Raw genomic sequence first — 22071 nt, forward strand, 5'->3', positions numbered from 1 at the left:
TCAGCTACAATGTGTCGGATGTGGAATTGTGTAAATAGTGTAGTGGCTCTAGTTGGTCAGATGTAGTATCAGGTTATTAGTAAACTGGCTCCCACGGAACCAGGAGTGAACAACCTATTCGATTGAGAGCTGCGCTTGCTCTCCGCAATTTTATTCTTCACCAGTGTCAGTTCCTTCCGCTTCCATAAAAATCCCTGTCTCCGACTCTCTGAGGTGCAGTCCCTCCAAAGTTTTTATTCCCCATTTGTTCATTACCTCTGGACTCCACCTCTTCAATCACCTCCCTGCACCGCGGTCTCCATACCTCCACCCTCCCACTCCTCCACCTCTTCAATCACCTCCCTGCACCGCGGTCTCCATATCTCCACCCTCCCACTCCTCCACCTCTTCAATCACCTCCCTGCACCGCGGTCTCCATTCCTCCACCCTCCCACTCCTCCATCTCTTCAATCACCTCCCTGCCGGTCTCCATACCTCCACCCTCCCACTCCTCCACCTCTTCAATCACCTCCCTGCACCGCGGTCTCCATTCCTCCACCCTCCCACTCCTCCATCTCTTCAATCACCTCCCTGCCGGTCTCCATTCCTCCACCCTCCCACTCCTCCATCTCTTCAATCACCTCCCTGTCGGTCTCCATACCTCCACCCTCCCACTCCTCCATCTCTTCAATCACCTCCCTGCCGATCTCCATACCTCCACCCTCCCACTCCTCCACCTCTAAATCACCTCCCTGCCGGTCTCCATACCTCCACCCTCCCACTCCTCCACCTCTAAATCACCTCCCTGCCGGTCTCCATTCCTCCACCCTCCCACTCCTCCACCTCTTCAATCACCTCCCGACCGGTCTCTATACCTCCACCCTCCCACTCCTCCATTCCTCCACCCTCCCACTCCTCCATCTCTTCAATCACCTCCCTGCCGATCTCCATACCTCCACCCTCCCACTCCTCCACCTCTAAATCACCTCCCTGCCGGTCTTCATACCTCCACCCTCCCACTCCTCCATCTCTTCAATCACCTCCCTGCCGGTCTCCATTCCTCCACCCTCCCACTCCTCCATCTCTTCAATCACCTCCCTGTCGGTCTCCATACCTCCACCCTCCCACTCCTCCATCTCTTCAATCACCTCCCTGCCGATCTCCATACCTCCACCCTCCCACTCCTCCACCTCTAAATCACCTCCCTGCCGGTCTCCATACCTCCACCCTCCCACTCCTCCACTTCTCGGTTCTCATTGACCGCCATTGTTTTCCTGTCCCTCAATACATTCCCTATCAGTCCCTCCACGGTTTGCCCTCTCCGAGCTCTGCCAAACCCGACATCTCCATGTCCTACACTCTTTGATCCTCCAGCACTGACGTTCTGTGCACTCCCTCATTCATTGGTTCTCCCTTCTGGGGCAGTGCCTCCAGCTAACCCGGCCTTACTCTCTTCAATTACACGGAGAGACTAGAGAAACTGGGGTTGTTCTCTTTAGAGCAGAGAAGGTTAAGGGGAGATTTGATTGAGGTGTTCTAAATTATGAATGGTTTTTATAGAAGAAAGGAGGAGAAACTGTTTCCAGTGGCAGAAGGGTCGGTAACCAGAGGACGCAGGTTTAAGGTAATTGGCAAAAGAACCAGGGGCGACATGAGGAAAATATTTTTTACAGAGTGAGTTGTTGTGATCTGGAATGCACTGCCTGACAGGGCGGTGGAAACACATTCAATAGTAACTTTCAAAAGGGAATCGGATGTATACTTGAAAAAGAAAAAAATGCAGCGATATGGGGAAAGATCGCGGGAGTGGGACTAATTGGAAAGCTCTTCCAAAGAGTCAGTACAAGCCACGATGGGTCGAATGGCCACTTTCTGTGCTGTATCATTCTATGATTCTTCAATCCTGACTGTTAAACCCTTCCACCTGGCGGCCTCACTCCTCCCATTTAAAGAAATGGCGGATGGAAATTTAATCTAATCCTGTGAAATTCCTCTATCCGATATTTTGACTGCTCATTAACCCGGTTATTTTGTTAAAAAGACTTAACGGCTGTTGTAAAACAGCGCCAGAGTTTTATTTGAAAGCGAAACATTCCTTTCGTGTGATCAACACCAGTAATTCCCAGACTATTGAGGATTAACAGCTGTTCAAATATCACAGACAATCGGAGTTACAGGAATGCTTTAAGGGGGAACGGAAATGAAAGGGAATTAACCCCACAGATGCTGTAGGCGGGGCTCGATTATTAGTCCGGTCCAGTGGAAACTAATATCCAGTCGCTAATTCACAGCCCTTCCTCCGGACAATTACATTTCAGGTCAGACTCCCTGAGGACGTGTTTAAAAAATGATCTGAATACAGGAACATGTTTTGAGAAAAGTTTTGTTCATTTTATGTCGGCTGCTGTTAAATTTAATTTTGATCTAACTTTTGATAAGAAATGTGTTTAAAGGAGATATCGATGGCCCTGATGCTGAGTCCCTTTGGTAAATTGAGGTGATAATTGTGATCTGGAATTGAGTTGTGATGTTGGGAAGTCAGTTCCCGCTTCACTTCAATCGTTTTCCTCATTTGACCTGTTTACCAATTAGAGTGAACGGATATTTAATCGCATTGAGCAGCTCCTCTCTGAACTTACTCTGGGTCACTGTGTAAATGGCCGTGTTCGTACAGGAACTCAGAAGCTGAAGCAGAATTCCCGCTTGTTCGAAAGTTGCGAAAGGGTTAAACAAAGATCTGCGGTTAAAGACACCTGAAATTCGGTAATATAAAAAATATACGACCGTTGTCATCCAGAGCAGGATAAAACTGCCGGATATGGCAAAAAGTAAAACGATGGACCTTCTGCGGTTCTTCATCTCAGGGTCCTTGTCATTCTCACCATTGCTGAGGTCCCGGAGGCTCCTTCGGGCCCGACTGGCCACTAAAATGCGTCTGACGGTGAGAGCATTAAACAATAAAATCAAACAGAATGGAAGCAACGGGGTTAACAGCTGTTCAATCCAAGAAAATGCGATCCATGTGGGTAGAATATAAAACTGTGATGATACAAGGCAACCCAGCGGTATATTGTTAACAGTATAGTAATGAATATACACAAAGGGCTGGGGAATGTTCTTTAAACCGAACAGCGCGCTCAAAGTCACGATAATCACAAGTGAAGTTTTCTCGGTGCAATATTTTGTTTTCAGCTTCTGACAACTAATGGCTACAAAACGATCAAAGGTAAAAGCGACCGTTAACCAAACAGAACTGTCTGTGGCAGTAGGAGCCAGGAAGAGAATAAATCTGCAAACAGGAGTGTAGAGCAGGAAAGTGTCCCGCCAAAAAAGATGAGCAATCCGATATAAGATCACATTACAGACAATCACCAGGAGATCCGCCGTCGCCATGGCCACCAGGTAGCGAGTGATACATTTGGAGAGACCGCACTTTCCACGGGACAGGATCACAATCGCCAGCAAGTTCACTGAGAGAAAGAGAGAAACAGAAACAGTGAAATCACCAACCGGGCTGATCAATGAGCTCTCAGTTTAACCGATGTACATGGGCTATGATTGTGTTTATTTATTGGTTTTGCCCCTTGGCTTCTGCCTCCTGTTCCGAAGGAGCAGCTCATTCTGGGAGGTTCCTTTCGGGTGACGGTGGCCCCGGGATCCCTCACCCGACAGCTGAGTCCTCACTTGTGATCCTTGAGATTAAGTTTATTCAGTCGATTCCGACACTGGGAGGTCCGCGGGACAGGACGTCAACAACTATGAAAGTGAAAGGCGACAAGACGAGTTAAATCAGGAAATACAGACAAGGTGACTCTGGATTTGGTTTAAATCGTAATACGGGGGAAAAACCTAATGCCTTGACCCACACAATACCAGAGACTTTGATTTTAGAAAATACATTGAAAACACGAGCCTGGTATTGAGTTGCTGCCCGTCATCTTTCAGTAATTAATTAGATGAGGTTTCCAGTGGAGTATTGTGAATGGATCATGACACAATATGTCAAGGAATTTAATTCTGTAACGTGCTCCAGTTATAACCAGGTCCAGTCTTTATATCTCAGCACAAGGCGTGAGAAAAACAAAGGACAGTCGGATCCTCGGAATAAGAGATCGATCCCAGGAGCCGCGCGGAATAAGAACAAATCACCGCCAACTCTCACTCATGGTCTCCAGCTGATCCCCCTCCCGAACCAGTGTCAAGACTGGTTTCCCCACTCTCCACAATAACACACATGGACTGAAGTATACAGTCATCGTCATTCAACTAGTCCAAACAATACTTTAAACATCAAATACATCAAAAGTCCTGTGAAGCCATTTTGCTGAAATATAATTATGATCTGAGAGGAACATTTGACGGGAACACAAGATTGTACCTTCGAGTGAGGAGGACAGTTTCTGTCACATGTTTTATTTATCTGATGCGTATTCCGTTTGTTCCCTGTCCTTCTATCCTGAAGACACTGACTCATGCCGGGATACACAGCCGCAATCTGCTCTCCGGAACCCCAGGCGATCGTTCCTCGGGAAACACGACAATCTCACCCGGTCCTTCCTCACCCGATCTCCACAACAGGCGCGCTTTCCACCAGGAGGCAGTGGATTACACTCAGGACTGTGCGCCCTGCCTGTTTTACCCCTGCCTGGCCAGGGAGCACCAAGGACACATTTAGACCCCAGACTTGACAGTTCAGCACAGAGCGAGGGTGAGTTACTCGGTGCATTGACCAATGGGACAAGGATGGAAGTTTTAACTGTATCACAAAACGGTGAAGAATAACATTCCACATTTACCAGGCTCAGAGCACAAACAGCAATATCGTTAAACATTCTGTTACTTACACCGTACGTGCTGATAATGACTTACCAGGTACTCCAATTGCTGCCAGAACAGGATAATAAATGAATTGTATCTCCGTAAATAGCGGCAGACCCATTTCTCTGTGGAGACAATGTCTTTCGGTGCTGTAAAGAGGTATGTGAACTGCGATAGTCAGGTAACGAAGTTAAAACAGCGAGATACTTATATTGCAAATAAACCCCGAATGGGACAATTAGATCGCATCCCGACTGACATCACATATTACTTACAGACTCCTGAACAAATAAGTTTTGGTCCCATCTGACCTTTGACTATCACACTCATTAAGGTGACGGAACATGACACATCGACCAGCTGAGTAAACTTTTGGAACAATGAATTCAACAATGACAGAGTCACAATTTCTAAGTTTAATAAATTACATGAAGATTGAAACCACAAGCACACAGTGTAAGAAATATCGAAACCCAGTTCACCAATGTGACATTTTTCCTTGAATCTTCTGTACTCCCATTCCCAGGCCGGTCCTGCTATTCCCTCTATCGCCCTACTGTGCAATTTGTCACCTTGTTTCACTCATTCCCCCTCTTTCTGTCTCTCTCAATGCCCAGGCCTCTCTCCCTCACACACACTCCTTTTACTTGACTCCCAAATTTCTCTGTCTGTTAATCTACCTCTTTTATTCCCTCTTTCTCTGGAACTCCATTTTCTTCCTGATTTCCTCTCTTTCTGGCTAACGTTAGTTAACTCAAAATGATTTTTGAGACTGAGATTGATAGATTTTTGTTTGATGAAGATATCAAGGGATATGGATCAAAGGCGGGTAATTGGAGTTGAGGTACAGATCAGTCATGATCTGACTGAATGGCGGCACAGGATCGAGGGGCTGAATGACCCACTTCTGTTCTTATAAGATAATTTTTCACTTCTTTATTATTGGCCGCAGCTCACACTCTGGGTTCAAACGAGTTGTTACTCACTCTTTTCTGCCAGCTGGTGGAATTTACATTAAAGTCTGGCTGATCTCTGCACCTCAGTGAAAGACAGAGCCAAGCATAGTTCTGGGAGCCTTTGCGACTTGTCTCACCGCTGCAGGCAGACCACAGCTCTTAAAGGGACAGTGCACCAAAAATCCAGAACCACAAGCTGAAGGGAAGCAAGCAACAATGTCCCGACGGGTCACTCAGCAGCTGGGCAGCAGCTCATGGCCTGGTGTTTGACGACAGTCCTTTTATCATTTACTCTAAAACCCGAGTCACACACAACATTCTAGAAACACTCAGTGAGTCGGGCCCCATCTGTGGAGAGAACAGACCAATTAACTGAGATCTCAATGAGACGAGGAACAAGACACGGCCCCCTGTGAGAAACAAAGAAGTTGCATTCATATAGCACCTTTCACATCCTCCTTTAAGACACTCCTTAAAACCTGCCTGTTTGACCGAGCTTTTGGTCACCTGTCCTAATATCTCCTCACGTTGCTCGGTGTCAAACTTTGTTTGAAAATCGCTCCTTTGAAGCGCCTTGGGATGTTTCACTACCTTAAAGGCTCGATATAAATGCAAGTTGTTGTTGATGTTATTCACGGTGAGATTGTTCGTTTCATTTCTTCCTCATTATTGTGGTTCTGACATCGAGGTGAAGAGTGACAGAGAGCAGATTTTAAAACCGTTGGAATATCAGTGAAATTAAATTGTGGCAAGTGAGAAACTGCGAGTCAGTTTTGCTCTGTATTTCCTGCATCCAATATTGCAGATAAATGAAAGTGAAGCTTTTGAAGGCAGAAAGTTTAATCGCCCCATCGGAGGAATTGAACCCCTGTCTTTCCACGTGACAGGCGAAGACACTCATCACTATACTCACGGAGAAGGCCATCCCTGATCACTTCCTTGTATCCCTCTGTACCCACATCCCCCTTCCCCCTCCAAAACCTACTTCCTTCTGTGTTCATCCATCAAAAAAACCCTCCCCCCAAGTCACTTACAATCACAATTTCAAAGTCCCAACTGTCCAGCCTTTGGCCCTCCATTCACCACGACATTTCTGCAGCTACCGATCTGCTCAATCACACTCTCACCTCCACTTTTGATGCAGTTGTCCCCATTAAAACCATTACTCTCTCTCACACTGTTCGGCCACCCTGGTACAGCTCTCATCTCCTCTCCCTTAAGCCCAAGGGAAAGGGTACGGTCACATAGTGATGATGTTACTGGACTAGTAATCCAGTAGGCCCGGACTAATAATCGGGAGTCATGAGTTCAAATCTCCACCACAGGAGCTGGGGAATTTAAAATCAGTTAATTAAATAAAATCGGGACTGAAAAGCTACTATCAGAAAAGGTAACTGTGAATGTACTGGATTGTCATAAAAATCCCTCTGGTTCACTGATGCCCGCCTGAGGGAAGGAAACATGCCGTCCTCAGACCAATAGCAATGTGGTTGATTCTTAACGGTTCTCTGAAATGGCCTAACAAGCCACTCAGTTGCACAATCCTGTTACATAAAAGTCGTAATAAGAATAAAGCAGTGTGGGCCACACAGCACTGGACAAGGGTCAGGCAATCCCAGCACAGTCGACCCGACGAAGTTCACCTCACGAACATCTGGGGACTTGTGCCAAAATTGGGAGAGCTGTCCCAGACTGATCAAGCAACAGCCTGACATCGCCACACTCACAGAATCATATCTTTCAGCCAAAGCCCGAGACTTCTCCATCATTGTTCCTGGGTAGGTCCTGTCCCACCTGCAGGGCAGACCCACCAGAGGTGGCGGCACTGTGGTATACAGTCAGGAGGGAGTGGCCGTGAGAGTCCTCAACATTGACTCCGGACCCTATGAAATCTCATGGTATCAGGTCAAAAAAGGGAAGGAAACCTCCTGCTGATTCCCACTGACTGCCCTCCCTCAGCTGATGAATCGTTACTCCTCCCTGTTGATCACCACTTGGAGGAAGCAGTGAGGGTAGCAAGGGCACAGAATGTACTCTGGGTGGGGTACTTCCCTGTCCATCGTCAAGAGTGGTTTGGTAACACCACTGCTGGCCGAGTCCTGAAGGACATAACTGCCATACTGGGCTTGTGGCAGGTGGTGAGAGAACAAACACGAGGGAAAACCTATTTGACTTCTTCCACACCAATCTACCTGTTGCTGATGCATCTGCCCATGACAGCATTGGTAGGAGTGATCATCGCATAGTCCTTGTGAAGTCAAAGTCCCGTCTTCACACTGTCCAGCATATTGTGTGGTGGCCGTGCTCAATGGGATAGATTCAGAACAGATCTATGCAGCTCCAAACTGGGCATCCATATGGTGCTGTGGGCCATCAGCAGCAGTTGAATTGTATTCCTCCACAATCTGTAACCTCATGGCCCGAAATATCTCTCACTCTACCATTACCAACAAGCCAATGGATCAACCCTGGTTCAATGAGGGGTGTAGAATAGCGTGTCAGGAGCAGCACCAGGCGTACCTAAAATGAGGTGCCAACCTGATGAAGATACAACACAGGACCACATACAAGCCAAACAGCGGAAGTGGCATGCTATGGAGCAGAGCTAAGCAATCCCACAAACAACGGATCAAATCAAAGCTCTGCAGTCCTGCCACATCCAGTCCTGATTGGTGATGGACAACCATCCTCAATGATGGCAGAGCCCAGCACGTAAGTACAAAAGACAAGGATGAAGTGTTTGCAACCATCTTCAGCTGGAAGTGCCAAGTGGATGCTCCTTCTCGGCCTCCGCCTGAGATCCCCACCATCACAGAAGCCAGTCTTCAGCCAATTCGATTCACTCCACTTGATATCAAGGAAAGGCTGAGTGCATTGGATACAGCAAAGGCAAAGGGCCCCGACAAAATCCTGGCTGTAGTGCTGAAGACTTGTGTTCCAGAACTAGCCGCGCCTCTAGCCAAGCTATTCCAGTACAACTACAACAGTGAGATCTACCCAACAAAGTGGAAAATTGCCCAGGTATGTCCTGTTCACAAAAAGCAGGACAAATTCAATTCATCCAATAACCGCCACATCAGTCTACTCTCAATCATCAGCAAAGTGATGGAAGGTGTCGTCGACAGTGTTATCAAGCGGCATTTACTCACCAATAACCTTCTCACCGATGCTCACTTTTGGTTCCTCCAGGACCACTCGGTTCCAGACTTCATTATAGACTTGGTCCAAACATGGACAAAAGAGCTGAATGCCAGAGTTGAGGTGAGAGTGATTGCCCTTGACATCAAGGCAGCATTTGACCAAGTGTGGCATCAAGGAGCCCCAATAAAATTGAAGTAAATATGAATCAGAGACAAAACACTCCAGTGGCTGGCATCATAGCTAGCACAGAGGAAGATGATAGTAGTTGTTGGAGGCCAATCATCTCAGCCCCAGGACATCGCTGCAGGAGTTCCTCAGGGCAGTGTCCGAGGCCCAACCATTTTCAGCTGCTTCATCAATGACCTTCACTCCATCATAAGGTCAGAAGTGGGGATTTTCACTATTGATTGCACAGTGTTCAGTTTCATTCACAACCCCTCAAATAATGAAGTAGTCCGTGCCCACATGCAGCAAGACCTGGACAACATCCAACTAATATTCGTGCCAGACAAGTGCCAGGCAATGATCATCTCCAAGAAGAGAGAGTCCAACCACCGCCCCTTGACATTTAATGGCATTACGGTTGCCGAATCGCCCACCATCAACATCCTGGGCGTCACCATTCACCAGACACTTAAATTGTCAAGCCACATTAATACTGTGGCTATAGGAGCAGGTCAGAAGTAGGGTATTCTGTGGTCAGTGACTCACCTCCTGACTCCCCAAAACCTTTCTACCATCTACAACGCACATGTCAGGAGTGTGATGGAATACTCGCCACTTGCCTGGATGAGTGCAGCTCCAACAACACTCAAGAAGCTCGACACCTTCCAGGACAAAACAGCCCGCTTGATTGGCACCTCTTCCACCTTAAACATTAACTCTCTCCACCACCGGCGTACCGTGGCTGCAGTGTGTACCATCTACAGGATGCACTGCAGCAACTCGCCAAAGCTTCTTCGAAAGGACCGCCCAAAACCACGACCTCTACCACCAGAAGGAAAAGGATAGCAGGAACATGGGAACAACACCATCTGCACAGTCCCCTTCAATTCACCCACCATCCTGACTTGGAAGTACATCGCTGTTCCTTCATCGTCGCTGGGTCAAAATCCTGGAACTCCCCATCTACCAGCACTGTGGGAGTACCTTCACCACACAGAATGCAGTGGTTCAAGAAGGAGGATCACCACCACCTTCTCAAGGGCAATTAGGGATGAGCAATACCTGCTGGCCTTGCCAACGATGCCCACATCCCATGAAAGAATGAAAAAAAATCGTCCAAATTCCCACTGGTCTGTCTCTCCCTATGTTTGAGTCACTCTATGTTTATATGTATGCGAGTGTGTCTGTTTCTTTGTGTAGGTGTGTCTTTCTGTGTATTTTTGTGTCTGTCGATGCATGAGTGTGTCTGTGGGTGTCTCACATTTTCGATGTTTTCCTGAATGGATTTGTTTCTCCTTCTTTCTCTCTCTCACTCTCTCCCGCGCTCCCCACATAATTTTACTCTGGACATAATCGAACAAAGAGATGAAAAAGTGGTCGGGAAGTCTTTTTTCAACAGTGGCCCGTGGAAAATTAAACAAACTGCCATCAAATAATAGTTCAAAAAGAGTCACTAAAACATGAAGCATCTGTGGTGAATGTACCTACCAGCCTGCATCAATTCCTCGTTAGTATAGTGGGGACTATCCTTGTCTGTCCTGTGGTAGACTGGGGTTCCAATCCCCAATGTAGGAGGTTGTTACTGCTTTAAAAGCTTCACTTTCATTAATCTGCACTATTGGATGTTGAAAATACAATGAAAAACTGACTCGGCCTTTCCCACTTCCACAGTTTGATTTCACAGCGATTTTAAATATCTGCTCTCTGCCTCACTCTTCGGCTCGATGTCAGAACCACAATGATCGGCAAGAAACAAAACGCAGAATCGCGCTGTCACTAGCGCTAAATAGAGAGAGACAAACGGAAAGATAAAGATGGTGATACAGGGAGACAGACAGGTCTCGGAACAGGCGCAGACATGAAAGATCTCACATACAGCAATGAAAAGGATGCATGTTTCAGTGAATCTATTTTAACGACTTCTTTGATGACAATTTGTTTAACTTTCCACATGCCACTGTTGAAAGTAGACTTACTTTCTATCTCTTTCTCAGTCAAGGTCCAGAGAAAAACTATTTGGGGAGCAGGGAAAAAGTGACAGATAGAAAGAAAGAGAGACACTCAGAAACGCAGAGAAACAAGTGAGACAGACATAGTCATATTCACACATACACAAACACACACATTCCTAGCTGCATAAACACTCACACACAGACATATACACACACCAATAACCTGAAAGTAACACAGGACTACTTGACAAACAGTGGAAGCAGCATGCTGCAGATAGAGCGAAGCGATCCCACAAACAACGGATCAGATCAAAGCTCTGCAGTCCTGCCACACCCATTTGTGAATGATGGTGGATAATTGAACAACAAATGGGAAGAGGCTCTGTGAACATCCCCATCCTCAATGATGGTAAAGCCCAGCACGTGAGTGCAAAGTGTTAGCAACCGTCTTCAGCCAGAAGTGCCGAGTGGATGATCCATCTCGGCCTCCTCCCGAAATCCCCACCATCACAGAAGCCAGTCGAACATCGAGGTGAAGAGTGAAGCTGAGAGCAGATTTTAAAACCGCTGGAATATCAGTGAAATTAAATTGGGGAAAGTGGGAAACTCCGAGTCAGTTTTACACTGTACATTCCGCATCCAATATTGGAGATAAATGAGAGAAAAAGCTTTTAAAGGCGGCGAAAGTTTAATCTCCCAGTCGGGGAATTGAACCCCGGTCTCCCGCATGACAGGCGGGGGTACTCACCACTATACTAACGAGGAACTGCTGCATTGACCGTGCACTCATCCCAGATGGTGTTAGACATGCTTCACGGATCAGTGCATTTCTTTTAACTATTTATTTGATGACAGTTTGTTTCATTTTCCACGGGCCACTGTTGAAAGAACCTTTTACATTTCCATCTCTTTGTTAGACAACGACAACTGACTCTGTCTTTCTTTCGTTCTTTCTTTCTCTCTTATCGTGGTGAGTTGCCCCGCCTTCGTCCGGGGTTTAATTCCCCGACGGGGAGGAAGCATTTATCAGACGCCAACTTTAATTTTATGTCTTCGCCGAGCTTCTTCCTGAACAAAAACTACATAGAAAAATAAACAGGTGATTGTCACTTTCAGAATATTATTGTACGGAGACTATTTGAGGACTGGATGCAGAACAATTGCAATTTTTACTAACTAGTGGTTCAGGTGATAGATTAGAAATTCATTCATTTCCCCCGCGCAGGATCAAATCTGACAGACTTCAGATCCCGTCATTTATCAACCCGTTTCATCTCTGCGTTTCAAAATTCAACAAGTTTCTTGTAGAATTAATCATTCTGAAGTGAAATAAAATTCCACGGCATTGAGTACCTCGAGTTTTATGCTCATTTTAATTGATCTGTAAGATTTCACGAAATCTACGACAGAAATAGAACAAAAATCAGCCAATTTATCCATATTCTGACTCTCAGTATTTCTGAGTCACTCCATGTGTATGTGTGTCTGTTTCTGTCTGTCTGTGTCTGTCTGTCTGTCTGTGTGTGTGCCTCATATTTTCTATATTTTCCTGAGAAGATCTCTGTCTCTTTCTCTGTCTCACTCTCTCCCGCACTCCCCACATCACGATCCAACATGAGATGGAAAAGTGATCGGTCATCTTTCTTTCAACAGTGGTCCGTGGAAAGTTAAACAAACTGTCATCAAATGAACAGTTCAAACAGATTCACTGAAACGTGAAGCATCTGTGGTGAACGTACATCCCCTTCCGGCTCCAGTTCCTCGTTAGTATCGTGGTGAGTATCAGTGTCTATCACCCTGGAGATGGGTCAATTCCCCGACGGGAAGGTCTGCCTTTAGAAGCTTCACTTTCATTTATCTGCAACATCGGATGAGGAAAATACAGTGAAAAACTGACTCGGACTTTTCCACTTTCCACGATTTAATTTCACTGATATTCCAGCAATTTTAAAATCTGTTCTCTGCCTCACTCTTCACCTCGATGTCAGAACCACAATAATGAGGAAGAAATAAAACGCAGAATCGCTCTGTGAACAGACCCGGGCTAATTCACCAGCCCTAAACAGAGAGAGACAGAAAACTGCTCACTATTCCAGGATCATCCTGCACCGTAATGATACCCCCAGTATCTCTTCTTCACTACAAATTATTATTTCTACAAGAAACTCCTTGAGCCCCCTGCCTCCTCCACCCTCACCACAAAAATTGTGCGGAGCTCATGGACTATTTTATCACTAAGATTGAGACTTCCCCCACGGTTCCCCCCTGTCCTAGCCCTGAACTCACATCTTTCTCTAGTTTCTCTCCCGGTTGCTGTTGGAGGCCAATCATCTCAGCCCCAGGACATCGCTGCAGGAGTTCCTCAGGGCAGTGTCCAAGGCCCAACCATCTTCAGCTGCTTCATCAATGACCTTCACTCCATCATAAGGTCAGAAGCGGGGATGTTCGCTGTTGATTGCACAGTGTTCAGCTTCATTCACAATGCCTCAGATAATAAAGCAGTCCCTGCCCGCATGCAGCAAGATCTGGACAACATCCAGGCTTGGGCTGATCAGTGGCAAGTAACATTCACACCAGACAAGTGCCAGTTAATGATCATATCCAAGTAGAGAGAGCCCAACCACCACCCCTTGACATTCAACGGCATTACCATCGCCGAATTCCCCACTATCAACATCCTGATGGTCACCATTGACTGGAAACTTAACTGGTCAAGCCACATAAATACTGTGGCTACAGGAGCAGGTCAGAGGCTGGGTATTCTGTGGTGAGTGACTCACCTCCTGACTCCCCAAAGCCTTTCCACCATTTAAAGGCACAAGTCAGGAGTGTGATGGAATACTCTCCACTTGCCTGGATGAGTGCAGCTCCAACAACACTCAAGAAGCTCGACACCATCCAGGACAAAGCAGCCCGCTTGATTGGCACCTCATCCACCTTAAACATTAACTCTCTCCACCACCGGCGCACCGTGGCTGCAGTGTGTACCATCCACAGGAAGCACTGCAGCAATTCGTCAAAGCTTCTTCGAAAGTACCTCCCAATCCCACGACCTCTACCACCGAGAAGGAAAAGGACAGCAGGTCCACGGGAACAACACCACCTGCACAGTCCCTTTCAATTCACACACCATCCTGACTTGGAAGTACATCGCCGTTTCTTCATCGTCGCTGGGTCAAAATCCTGGAACTCCCCATCTCACAGCACTGTGGGTGAACAATCACCACACAGACTGCAGCGGTTGAAGAAGGAGGCTCACCACCACCTTCTCAAGGGCAATTGGGGATGAGCAATACCTGCTGGCCTTGCCAGCGATGCCCACATCCCATGAAAGAATTTTAAAAATCATCTAAATTACCTATGGTCTGCCAAACATCAATTCCTCGTTCGGAGAGTGGTGAGTGTCCCATCTGTTATGTGGGAGACTGGGGTTCAATTCCCTAACGAAGAGGTCATTGCTGCTTTAGAAGTTTCACTTTCATTTATCTGCAATATTGGATGTTGAAAATAAAATGAAAAACTTACCTTCCACCCCACCAGCCTCCACATTAAACATATCATCCTCTGCCATTTCCACCATTGTCCAAGCGTGATGCCATCACCAAAAACATCTTCCCCTCCCCTCCACTTTCAGCCTTCCAAAGGCACCGCTCCCTCCACGACACCCTGGTCCTCTCTTCCACACGGCACCTTCCCATGCGAGTGCAGGAGATGCAACACCTGCCCTTTCACCTCCTCCCTTCCCACCTTCCAGGGCCCAAACATTCCTTCCAGGTGAAACAGCGATTTATTTGTAATCGCTTTGCTGAACACCTCCGCCCAGTCCACGAGCGTGACCCTGAGCTTCCGGTCACTTGCCATTTTAATTCCCCGTCCCACTCCCACTCTGACCTCTCTGTCCTCGACCTCCGACTCCGTTCCAATGAAGCTCAACATAAGCTCGAGAAACAGCACCTCATCTTTCGATTAGACTCTTCACAACCTTCTGAACTCAACATTGATTTCAATAACTTCAGATCATAAACACTGCTCACATTTTTTCGGAGATCAAGTGCTGGTTATGGTTCTAATGTTGCCATTTACAGCTCCTCGAGACCCATCTTTTGTTTCTTTACTTGTCTCATTACCACCCTCCTTGCCTTGCACCATCACCCCTTTTGTGATTTAATCACTCCTGCCCTTAGAGGATGAGACCGGGAAATTAATGGTGGGAAACATGGAGATGGCAAAAATGCTGAACAAATATTTTGTTTCAGTCTTTACAGTAGAGGACACTCTATATCCCAACACTGGACAAACAGAGGACTCTCGGGGGGGAGGAGCTAAATACGATTAAAATCACTCAGGAGATGGTACTCAGTAAAATAATGGGACTCAAGGCGGATAAATCCCCTGGACCTGATGGCTTCCATCCTAGGGTCTTGAGGGAAGTGGCAGTAGGGATTGTGGATGCTTTGGTGACAGTTTTCCAAAATTCCCTGGACTCAGGAGAGGTCCCGGCAGATTGGAAAACTGCTAATGTAACACCGTTATTTAAAAAGGGTAGTAGGCAGAAGCCTGGAAATTATAGGCCAGTTAGCTTAACATCTGTGGTGGGTAAAATTTTGGAGTCTATTATTAAGGAGACAGTAACGGAACATTTAGATAAGCATAATTTAATAGGACAAAGTCAGCATGGCTTTATGAAGGGGAAGTCATGTCTGACAAATTTGCTTGAGTTCTTCGAGGATATAACGTATAGGGTGGATAAAGGGGAACCAGTGGACATAGTGTATTTAGACTTCCAGAAGGCATTCGACAAGGTGCCACATAAAAGATTATTACTTAAGATAAAAAATCACGGGATTGGGGGTAATATTCTGGCATGGGTGGAGGATTGGTTATTGAACAGGAAGCAGAGAGTTGGGATAAATGGTTCATTTTCGGACTGGCAACCAGTAACCAGTGGTGTTCCACAGGGGTCGGTGCTGGGTCCCCAACTCTTTACAATCTATATTAACGATTTGGAGGAGGGGTCGGTGCTGGGTCCCCAACTCTTTACAATCTATATTAACGATTTGGAGGAGGGGACCGAGTGCAACATATCAAAATTTGCAGATGATACAAAGATGGGAGGGAAAGTAGAGAGTGAGGAGGACATAAAAAACCTGCAAGGGGATATAGACAGGCTGGGTGAGTGGGCGGAGATTTGGCAGATGCAATATAATATTGGAAAATGTGAGGTTATGCACTTTGGCAGGAAAAATCAGAGAGCAAGTTATTTTCTTAATGGCGAGAGACTGGAAAGTACTGCAGTACAAAGGGATCTGGGGGTCCTAGTGCAAGAAAATCAAAAAGTTGGTATGCAGGTGCAGCAGGTGATCAAGAAAGCCAACGGAATGTTGGCTTTTATTGCTCGGGGGATAGAATATAAAAACAAGGAGGTATTGCTGCAGTTATATAAGGTATTGGTGAGCCCGCACCTGGAATACTGCGTACAGTTTTGGTCTCCATACTTAAGAAAAGACATACTTGCTCTCGAGGCAGTACAAAGAAGGTTCACTCGGTTAATCCCGGGGATGAGGGGGCGGACATATGAGGAGAGGTTGAGTAGATTGGGACTCTACTCATTGGAGTTCAGAAGAATGAGAGGCGATCTTATTGAAACATATAAGATTGTGAAGGGTCTTGATCGGGTGGATGCAGTAAGGATGTTCCCAAAGATGGGTGAAACTAGAACTAGGGGGCATAATCTTAGAATAAGGGGCTGCTCTTTCAAAACTGAGATGAGGAGAAACTTCTTCACTCAGAGGGTGGTAGGTCTGTGGAATTTGCTGCCCCAGGAAGCTGTGGAAGCTACATCATTAGATAAATTTAAAACAGAAATAGACAGTTTCCTAGAAGTAAAGGGAATTAGGGGTTATGGGGAGCGGGCAGGAAATTGGACATGAAGCTGAGTTCGGATCGGTCAATGCCCTGTGGGTGGCGGAGAGGGCCCAGGGGCTATGTGGCCGGGTCCTGCTCCGACTTCTTGTGTTCTTTAGATTTGTGGTTGGGATCAGATCAGCCATGATCTTATTGAATGGCGGAGCAGGCTCGAGGGGCCGATTGGCCTACTCCTGCTCCAATTTCTTATGTTCTTATGTTCTTATGTTCTTATGCCCTCCACCCTATCAGAGACCTTCCCTTTTGTTCTTTCCTCCCCTCCCCTTCCTCCCCCATCCCTTTCCCTGACTCTGTACTTGTTTAAAAACTGTTTAATCTTCAACCTTTTCCAGTTCTGACGAAGGGTCATCGACCTGAAACGTTAACTCTGTCCACAGACGCTGCCTGACTTGCTGATTATTTACAGCATTGTCTGTTTTTATTTCAAATTTCCAGCATCCGCAGTATTTTGTTTCTGATATCTCCTTCTGTGGCTCGGTGTCAAATATTGTTTAAAAACGCTCCTGTGAAGCGCATTGGGACGTTTTGCTACATTAAAGCGCTATTTCAATAGTTCGGGCAGAAGTTTCATCACTGATGTGTGGCGCCGTGATCGTATAGTGGTTAGTACTCTGCGTTGTGGCCGCAGCAACCTCGGTTCGAATCCGAGTCACGGCATAGTGTGCGCTGCTCCTTTTGTTCTCTCCCGCGCTTGCGAAAAGAATACAACAATATATCAATATTTAATAAATGAAAAAAACATTTTTTTTGGTGGCGAAAACCTATTTATTCCATCAAATCCCAGCACTCTCACATGTACTTCATGTTCCACAGTTCAAACCCATCTCTTCTCCAAGCTTTTTCTTCCTTCCACAGTCAATGGGCCGCCTTTCCTTTCCTCCTCCCATTTCATGGACACTTTCCTGCTCCATTGCCGACTCTAACATTCACTTTCACGATCTCACGCCTTTAAGTTTGTTCTGCTCCGACCGCTGTTTCTATTGGGCACATGTCCCATTCGCACCAATGTTCATTTGTGCCTTGAAATCAGTGGATACATTTCGATCTGCGTGACCGCTCGACAGACAAACACGACGAAAGTAGGGCTGGTCTCTGGAAAGACAGCCGCCCGAATGTTCACGAAATTTACTTGGGGAATCTTGTGATCCAGGGGATGGTAACTGAAGAACTGGGGTTTTTGTTTTGATGCTTGTTGGCTCTTTTCTCTCAGCAGTTGAGTTGCGTGAGCGACGGGCAGCGCCACAGAGCTGCGAATGGCGGTTGAAAGGTGCACATTTGGCAAGTTGGGGCGGTGCAGTAAGATCGGAAGTGTTCCGCCTTGATCTCAATAGTTCTGTTGAAACATGCAATTGAATCGAGTAGAGGATAAATGTAAAGAGCGCCTGTGGGGAAAAAGGAGCGATTACAGGCCATGAGCGGAAGGTCTTTCAAATTCTCGTGGCGCTGGACGCTGTGTGCGGAAACGGCAGATTTTAAAGCGCGTGTGTCGGAAAGTAAAGTGCGATCTTGTGTGTGAGAAGAGCACAAGAAAGTTGTGCTTGAAGCTGCGCCCTTGAGGCAAGTTGCAGGTTGTCAGGAAAACTGCGATAGTGAAAACTCAAAAATAAACCCAGAAACTGCTGGCAACACTCAGCAGGTCAGGTAGTATCTGTGGGGAGATACTCGCTTTACCGGGGCGTCATTGTGCACTTTGATTAATAGTAAAGACCTGTACAAGATGGACGGGTTGCACCTCATCGGGGCTGGGACCAATGTCCTCGCAGGGATTTTACTCTTGACTTATCAGCGAGCGATACCGGCCTTTACTGGGCCTCAGCTATTTACAATGTATATCAGTGTAAATTATCCAAGATATCTGACCATACAAAGCCACGTGGGAAAGTGAGCTGTGAGGAGGACACAAAGTGTCTGCAAAGGGATATAGACAGGTTACGTGAGTGGGCTAGAAGGTGGCAGATGGAGTATAATGTGGGGAAATGTGAGGTTATTCACTTTGGTCGGAATAATAGAAAAACAGAATATTTTTAAATGGTGAGCAACTATTAAATATTTGTGTTCAGAGAGACTTGGGTGTCCTGGTACAAGAAACACAGAAAGTTAACATGTTGATACAGCAAGCAATTAGGAAGGCAAATGGAATGTTGGCCTTTATTGCAAGGGGTTGGAATACAAGAGTAAGGAAGTCTTGTTGCAATTGTACGGGGCTTTGGTGAGACCACACCTGGAGTACTGTGTACAGTTTTGTTCTCCTTATCTAAGCAAGGATATACTTGCCTGAGAGGCGGTGTAACAAAGCTTCACTTGGAGATGAGGGTGATGATGCCTTTCCTCGTGGACTCTGCCATGCTGTCTGCCAGAAACATATCCCCGTACACTTCCAGTCGGTCTGGGTCTATCCAGTCCCACAGAGCCAATGGCAGTTTCATGCCCGAGCACCAGTTCCAAATCTGCCCCCGAGACGAGGAGGGGTCGGCATATGTCTTCACCGCCTGGAGGTCATTTGGTGGGCGGATCGCCCGCTGTTTATACAAACCGCGGGAAATTCCCTGCCGTTCATTTCAATGGGAATCAGAATGGTCTTGGGCTGCAGCACAAAGTGGGTGGTAGCGGATTGGCCTGATGAAAGAGAGAGTTCTGATGAAAGGTCATCGACCTGAAAGGATGTTTCTCTCTCCACAGATGCTGCCTGACCTGCTGAGTGTTTCCCGCATTTTCTGTTTTTATTATTAATATAACCTGAGCTCTGTCGAGCGTTTGTTGGTCGATTCACTGATAAAGCTGGGAATTGAGGGGAAGCTGGTTCATGGCGAACCCCAGCTCTGAATCCCCCCGGCAGAGAGTTCAAGGAATGTTTAATATAAATGAGATTCAACGACAGGATCAGAAAATCTCTCCTTGATGGTCGGTCTCATTCTCCCGAAGTGAGGAATGAGCGGGAGGGGCAATTCCACCCGGGGTTATATTTTATTACAAGAGAATGACGCAAAGAGCAGTTTGATGTGGGGCTGAAATAGCTCAGTTGGGAGAGCGTTAGACTGAAGATTTAAAGGTCCCGGGTTTCAGCAGTTTTTGGTTATTTTGTTTCTTCTTCGGGCCGATTCTCGAACATTTATTTACACTGACATTTTTACCCGACACTGAACTGTTGGGGATGGAATAGAGAGACATCAAGGATGTCTGTATTTAGCTTTTATTTCTCTATTTCCTTCTGCCTTTCTCTCTGGTTTTTGTCTCTCTCGGTGCCCGATGAACATTTGATTTGATGCATTTGTCCTAAACTGATGCCTTTTGCACATCTCAGGGCGGTCAGACACGCTCTGTCTGTCTGTTACTGCTTGTGACCATTAATGGGAACAGGCCGCGAGTTAAACATTTATCAGCAAACCGCCAGAGAGATAACACAGCGGGAATAAAACACATTGCCTCACATTGTTAGACACTGAGTGACACAGATTGTAATGTGTGTCAGTAAACAGACCCGGAAAACAGAGTCCGGGAAAGGAAAGAAATAGAGAGATAGAAAAGAGTGATAAAAAGAAAGAAAACCCTTTCTCCACCCCAACAACAACAACAACTTGCATTTATATCGCGCCTTTAACGGAGTAAAACGTCCCAAGGCGCTTCACAGGAGCGATTATCAAACAAAATGTGACACGGAGCCACATAAGGAGATATTGGGACAGGTGAGGTAGGTTTTAAGTGTCTTAAGGGAGGAGAGAGAGGTAGAGAGGCGGGGAGGAATAGGGAGGGAAATCCAGAGCTTTGGGCCCAGTCGGTTGAAGGCACGGCCGCCAATGGTGGAGCGATGAAAATCGTGGATGCGCAAGAGGCCTGAATTGGAGGAGCTCAGAGATCTCGGAGGGTTGTCGGGGTGGAGGAGGTTACAGAGATAGGGAGGGGCGAGGTCATGGAGGGATTTGAACACGAGGATGAGAATTTAAAATTTGAGATGTTGGTGGACTGGGAACCAATGTCGGTGGTTTGAATGTTTGGGGGCGGGGCTGTGATAAATATCGAGATTTAATATAATGATCCCACTTTTCAACTACCACCGAATTATTACAATGCTGACCTGGAACAATCTAGAACATACCGCAAAACAAGACATTAAGATCAATGGTCACTTTAGCAAGGAGTTTAGAAGATTCTTCTAAGAAGGAGAAGGCTCAAGAAACGGACTGTTAACATTTCATGACGGCCTATTTATTTGTGTCGAGGGAGAGGGATGAGACACATGAAATGTTTCACACATTTCAAATCTCCGCGGTCAGACTGTCGATTGTTTACTGATCAGGAAGATGGCTGGTAATAATCTGAGACCCAGTGAAGAGGTGAGAACAGAGCAGCAGGGAATGATCCCAGAACAATAGGAGCCAGCAGCTCACCGTCTGGTCCCTGTGTCAGGGACAATACACAACACCTCAGCTCCAGACCAGGAACAGAGAGTTGCTGTTAACGTGGCCCAGCCCTCGCTAACTGCTGCAACTGTGGGATGGAAATCAGACTTGGGTCTTGGAGGCTGCTTTAGGGGCTCAGTGGCTCATCGAAAGAATGATTTATATTAAAGAGCAGGGCTCTGCTCCATCACAGACTGATACTGTACAGTACATGGCAGAGTAAAGCTCCCTCTGCACTGTGCCATCAAACACTGCGGGGGCAAGTGCATCAAGGGTTAGATCAAGATTAAATCTCCCTCTACACTGTCACAGAGGATGTCATTTGTGACTTTGACAAGGGCCGTTTCAGTACTGTGGCAGGAGTGGAAACCTGATTGGAGGGATTCAAACATGGTGTTGTGGGAAAGATGGGCATGGATTTGGGAGGCGACAACACTTTGGAGAGGAAAGGGAGGTGGGAGATGGGGTGGTAGTTTGCAAGGATACAGGGGTCAAGGGTGGGTCTTTTATGAAGGAGGGTGATGATGGAAGATTTGATGGGGAGGGGGACCGTACCTGAGGAGAGGAGACCATTAACAATGTCAGCTAACATGGGGCCAGGAAGGGAGGTTGTGTGGTCAGCAGTTTGGTGGGAATAGGGTCGAGGGAGCAGGAGGTGGGTCAAGAGAGCTCAGAGAGGGCATGAGGGGAGGTAGGAGAGAAACTTGGTGGGCGAGGGGAATGGAGGGAGAGCGGCAG

At 46.6% G+C, this 22071-nt stretch overlaps 1 protein-coding gene and 1 non-coding gene across 2 annotated transcripts in view; one reads left to right on the forward strand and one right to left on the reverse strand.

The window, feature by feature from the left end:
- LOC137302291 (probable G-protein coupled receptor 139) overlaps positions 1 to 14591 on the reverse strand; it is a 28170-nt gene extending 13579 nt beyond the window's left edge. Inside the window, exons 1-2 of the mRNA XM_067971933.1 lie at positions 14537 to 14591; positions 2565 to 3449 (exon numbers count right to left, since the gene is read on the reverse strand). Coding sequence (XP_067828034.1) covers positions 2565 to 3449; positions 14537 to 14591 — 940 coding nt within the window. The remainder of the gene's footprint in view (positions 1 to 2564; positions 3450 to 14536) is intronic.
- A 2930-nt stretch (positions 14592 to 17521) lies between these two features.
- trnah-gug (transfer RNA histidin (anticodon GUG)) lies at positions 17522 to 17593 on the forward strand. The gene has a single exon. It is a non-coding gene; the product is annotated as a tRNA-His (tRNA).
- The last annotated feature ends 4478 nt before the right edge of the window (positions 17594 to 22071 follow it).

The sequence above is a fragment of the Heptranchias perlo genome, chromosome 35 (assembly GCF_035084215.1).
Source record: "Heptranchias perlo isolate sHepPer1 chromosome 35, sHepPer1.hap1, whole genome shotgun sequence".
NCBI lineage: Eukaryota > Metazoa > Chordata > Chondrichthyes > Hexanchiformes > Hexanchidae > Heptranchias > Heptranchias perlo.